The 4350-nt window shown below is 49.0% G+C and overlaps 1 protein-coding gene across 4 annotated transcripts in view; it reads left to right on the forward strand.

Annotated features, from left to right (window-relative positions):
- Nucleotides 1-3642: 3642 nt before the first annotated feature.
- Nucleotides 3643-4350, forward strand: part of KALRN (kalirin RhoGEF kinase) — a 982696-nt gene continuing 981988 nt past the window's right edge. For all 4 annotated transcript variants that reach the window (XM_069064963.1, XM_069064965.1, XM_069064964.1 and 1 more), the window contains exon 1: nt 3643-4197. In XM_069064963.1, the coding sequence (XP_068921064.1) occupies nt 4125-4197 (73 nt within the window). In that variant the 5' untranslated portion in view covers nt 3643-4124. The remainder of the gene's footprint in view (nt 4198-4350) is intronic.

Genomic DNA, 4350 nt, shown 5'->3' on the forward strand with positions numbered 1-4350 from the left:
TAGAAGGATGGCTCTATTGGACTACCATGGGTCTCTGTCTTTATGCATATCCTGTTCGATAGTATAAATCAATAACCTAGATGAAGATATTAAAGGCATGCTTATCAAAGTTATGGTTGATAGAAAGCTTCAAGAGATACTTAATAACATAGATAGCAGACTCAAGACTAAAAAAATTATTTCCTAAGGCTGAAATTTTAGTTTAACAGGGATAAATGAAAAGTCTTATATTCTGGTTAAAAAAAATTAAGTGTACAAATTCAGTCTCAATAGGAGAGGCCTAGTTTGACTGGACTTTGCATGAAAAAGGCCTATTGGGGTGGGAGTGATCAATAGGGTTGGTCAATAGGGATAACTGGCCTTGAACTTAATGTGAGCTGATCGTGTGCTGTGATTGCTTACTCAATCAATTAATCAATCAACAAGCATTTTTTGAGCACCAACTGTATGCCCAGCACCATGCTAAATGCTAGGGATATAAATACAAAAGTGAGACAGTTCCTTTATATACTAATAGTCTTAGGCTAGAGTAGTAAAAATATAGTGTCCAGAATGTGGAAAGGGAGTCCAGCTGTAGACCTGGGTAAGTAGCTCACCTCTGAAGTGCAGTGTTCATTTATAGCAGCCACATTTAATATCAGGTTTGACAAACGGGAGCATGTCAAGAGAAGGGCAGTCATCATGATGAAGAATCTAACCTGCACTAGGAGAGGAATGTGGAGGACTCTTATGTGCAAAGAGGAACACACATTCCTTGATGTTTTACAGGGCAAACCTAGGACCAATGGGTGGAAGTTACAGGAAGAGATATTTTTTAACTCCCTCTGTGGAAAACCTTTCTAACAACTGCAGCAAGGGATGAATAATTATTTGTCCAGTTATGCTGCAGAGGGGATTCCTGCATCTGGTGGGAAGTTAGACTTAATCATCTCTAAGGACCCTTTCAACTTGAAGATTTGGCAGTTATATGGCTGTAGAGCCAGGAAGACCTGAGTTCAAATGTGACTTCTGACAATTACTGGCCCATTGCTTGGTTTTTCCATGTCTTATGTTCCTCATCTGTAAGACAGGGCTAATAATAGAACAGACTTCCCCAGGGTTGTTGTGAAGTTAAAATGAGTTGTTTATAAAGTACTTTGCAAATCTTAAAGTACTATATAAATGTTATCTATCTATCTATCATTGTTGTTATCATTTTTGTGAAGGCAAAGAGGTTCAGGAAGTATATAATATCAGAAGAGGTAGGGAGAAGAGTTTAGAATAGGATGATCATTTCCTCCCTAGATCTAGGGGGATTACTTTTTCATATTAGGAAGTAGAGCCAACAGCAGAGACGTCTTAGCAGTAGACATAAAACTCCAATCTGAGTTTATTTCCATACCTTTGGGTACTTTGTGAATAACTGGGAAAGAGACTGACTGATTCTGAGAGAGTCTTTGAGAAGGTAGGGCCTGGGTAAAATGCAAATAGCAAGAGCTCACATTAAGAAAGCACCGTTCTCCCAACAACTTAAGAGTTAGGTATGGCAAGTAGTATTATACCCATTTTACAGAAGTGAAGATGAAGTTGAGAAAAGTTAAATGACTTGTTTGAAGTCATGATTATCATAGACTAAAACACAGACCTCTTGACTTTTTACACTGAAGCATATTTCCTCTCTTATATCAGGACACCTCCCCCTTGTAAAGTTCTAGATCTTTTATGAATAGAACCAATTGGATATCCTGGGGAGAGTGGCAAGGAGGGTTGCAGATTTCCTAGTTCCCTGGGAGAGGTGAGAACCAAGTAGGTTGACTAGAGCCCAACAGACCCCAAGGATCCCACTTGAAAGGTGGCATTCAGCCACATTTAGGATCATGGAACACTAATTCTCAGCCAAGAGTGAGGAAGGGAGCGTGTAAAGTAGGGTCAGTAACTATCTAATGGGTAGGGTGAAATAGAGGCAGGTTCTTCCTCTGTATACTCTGTATATCATACTCAGGTATGGATGCCCTTTGATGTCTAGGCCCCCCAAATCTCTCAAACTGTAAATGGAACACTGGCTAATTATTGTTTAATTATTGTTTAAAAACCAACCGGCACAGTACAATCACTGCATTAATTACCCTGCCAGCATCTGCTTTCACTCCCACCCCACCCCCTTACTCCTCTACCAAGTCCCTCTCTCCTACTTTAATTCACATTCAGCTTGAGAGAACATCTCCTTTCTCCTGCCTAACTTGATCTCATGTATGCCAGGGAAGAGGAATAAACCATAAAAGCCCACCAGGGATTTGGGAGTTTTGACAGCTGTCCAAGATAGAAACTATCTACCTACAGAGATTCAGGATAGGGCCAAACACCATAGAGATGGGGGAGAGGGGAAAGAGAGTTGGGAAGAGGAGACATACACAGAGAGAAAAGGGGGTAGAAAAGATAGAAGAAAGAGGGGAAAGAACAGAGGTAAAGAGAGAGGTCACAAGTTCATGGTGGAGGTATCCACTGAAAGGAGAACTGAAAAAAGATATCAAAGAAGTCAAAGAAAGTGGGGTGGGGAAGGAAGGGAGACAGACGCAGAGACAGAGAAAAAGACAGAGAGACAGAAACAGAGACAGAGAGACAGAAACAGAGCTCAGAGATAATAAGGGAAAGGGGGAAGGATGTGGAAAATCTCATGGAGAGAGGAAAAGTGAGGAGAAGGGTGAGGAGGAGGGGAGAGGAAAGAGCAAGAGAAAAGAGCTGGTGAGGAGGAAAGTAGGGGAAGGACAGTGTGGAGACGAGGAGAAAAAAGAGACTGAAGACTAAGAAGACACTAGAAAGTCAGTGCCAGATAGTAAGGAAAAGGATAAGGTAAAGTAATGGAGAGAAATAAGGTAAGACAGTTCAGATAAGCTTTCTCCAGGTCAGTCCCTCTTGGTTCTCTTCTAGGGGGAAGGCTAACTGCTCAGTGACACCCAGGGAAAAGAGGGTTCTTTAGGGGCCTGGGCCAGAGCGAGGAGCGGGAGGAAAAAGAAGAAACACATTCCCTTTACCCACTGCAAAAGACACCCCGCCCCCCAACTCCAACCCACACCATCCCGACTCTGGCGCACCCCAAGCCCCAGCTCCCCCGGGTTCCCCTGGTCCGTGCCCCGCCCCCCTTCGCTCAGATGCTTCCTTCGCTAGGGCTTTTCCTGCGGGGCTCAGGAAGCTGGCCTAGCACAGCCATAAACAATAGCTCGGGGCTGTGCTCCGGTCTCGTTCCTCCTGCAGCTCCTCCTGGTGCGGCGGCCGGCAGGGCTCCGGGCAGGCAGGGGCAAAGAGGAGAAAGCATTTCCCGGAGTCGAGAGGGAGCCGGCCCAAGGCAGGTCTCGACCCTCTGCACTGGCCGGCGCAGCCCGCAGCTAGCCGCCCCGGGCATTGTTGGCACTGAGTTGAGGGAGCAAGATCAGGAGCCGGAGGAGGAGCAGTAGGAGGAGGAGCAGGAGGAGGAGGAGGAGGAGGAGGAGGAGGAGGAAGAGGAGGAGGAAGAGGGAGGAGGGAGAAAGAAGGAGGAGGGAAGAGGGAGGAGGGACCCAGGCAAAGCAGGAGGGAGGGAGCTAAAGAGCGAGCAGGCGAGCGAGGGAGGGAGAGAGAGAGAGAGGGAGGGAGGAAGGGAGAGGAGGAGGAGGAGGAGGAGGAAGAGGAGGAGAGAGAGAGAGGGGGAGGGGGAGGGGAGGGAGGGAGGAGGAGGAGGAGGAGGAAAAATAAAGAGGAGAGAACCGAGCAGGGCTGAACAATAGAGACAGGCAGACGGGAGAGAAGGAGGACCAGCTGCTGCTGCTGGAGAAGGAGAGCTGGAGGCTGAGGCATCTTGGACCCCTGTGCCTGAGCCAGAGAGGAGGCAAGCAGCCCGGAGGAGGGAACGGGCTACCATGGGGGAGCCGGCAGAAGGCTCCCCCAGCCCTCCCCGAGCCTCTGCTTGAAGCTGGGCATCATCTCCTCCGGCTCCGCTGCCCCCATCCCGCTCCTGCCCTCCCTCGAAACCCCAATTCCTTAGGATCTGATCGTCTCAGCTTCTGGGCACCGGGTCTCCGCCGTCCTCGCCCCCGCCCCCCCGGAGGAGACGAGACGCCGGCCCTCCGTTTCACCTCCCGGGGGCTGCCCGCAGAGCCCCCTCCCCAGTCATGAACCCCCCGGAGGGGGCAGCGGAGGAAGGAGGAGCCGCCGACTCCGACGTGGATGCGTTTTTCCGGACAGGTAAGACTGGAAGGGGGCGATGGGGGTGGGGTGGGGGCGAGAAGAAGCCTTCCTTTGGGGCTTCGGGTTGTTTTGCTGGGGGCAGCATTGACTACAAGTTTGGAGAAGGAGGGGAGCTGCGCCGAAAGGGGGGAGTCTCTTCCCCTCCCCCCC

The sequence above is a fragment of the Petaurus breviceps genome, unplaced genomic scaffold, assembly GCF_028583685.1.
Source record: "Petaurus breviceps papuanus isolate PSGF00001 unplaced genomic scaffold, PetGlider_PUasm1.0 90654, whole genome shotgun sequence".
NCBI classification, from domain to species: Eukaryota; Metazoa; Chordata; class Mammalia; order Diprotodontia; family Petauridae; genus Petaurus; species Petaurus breviceps.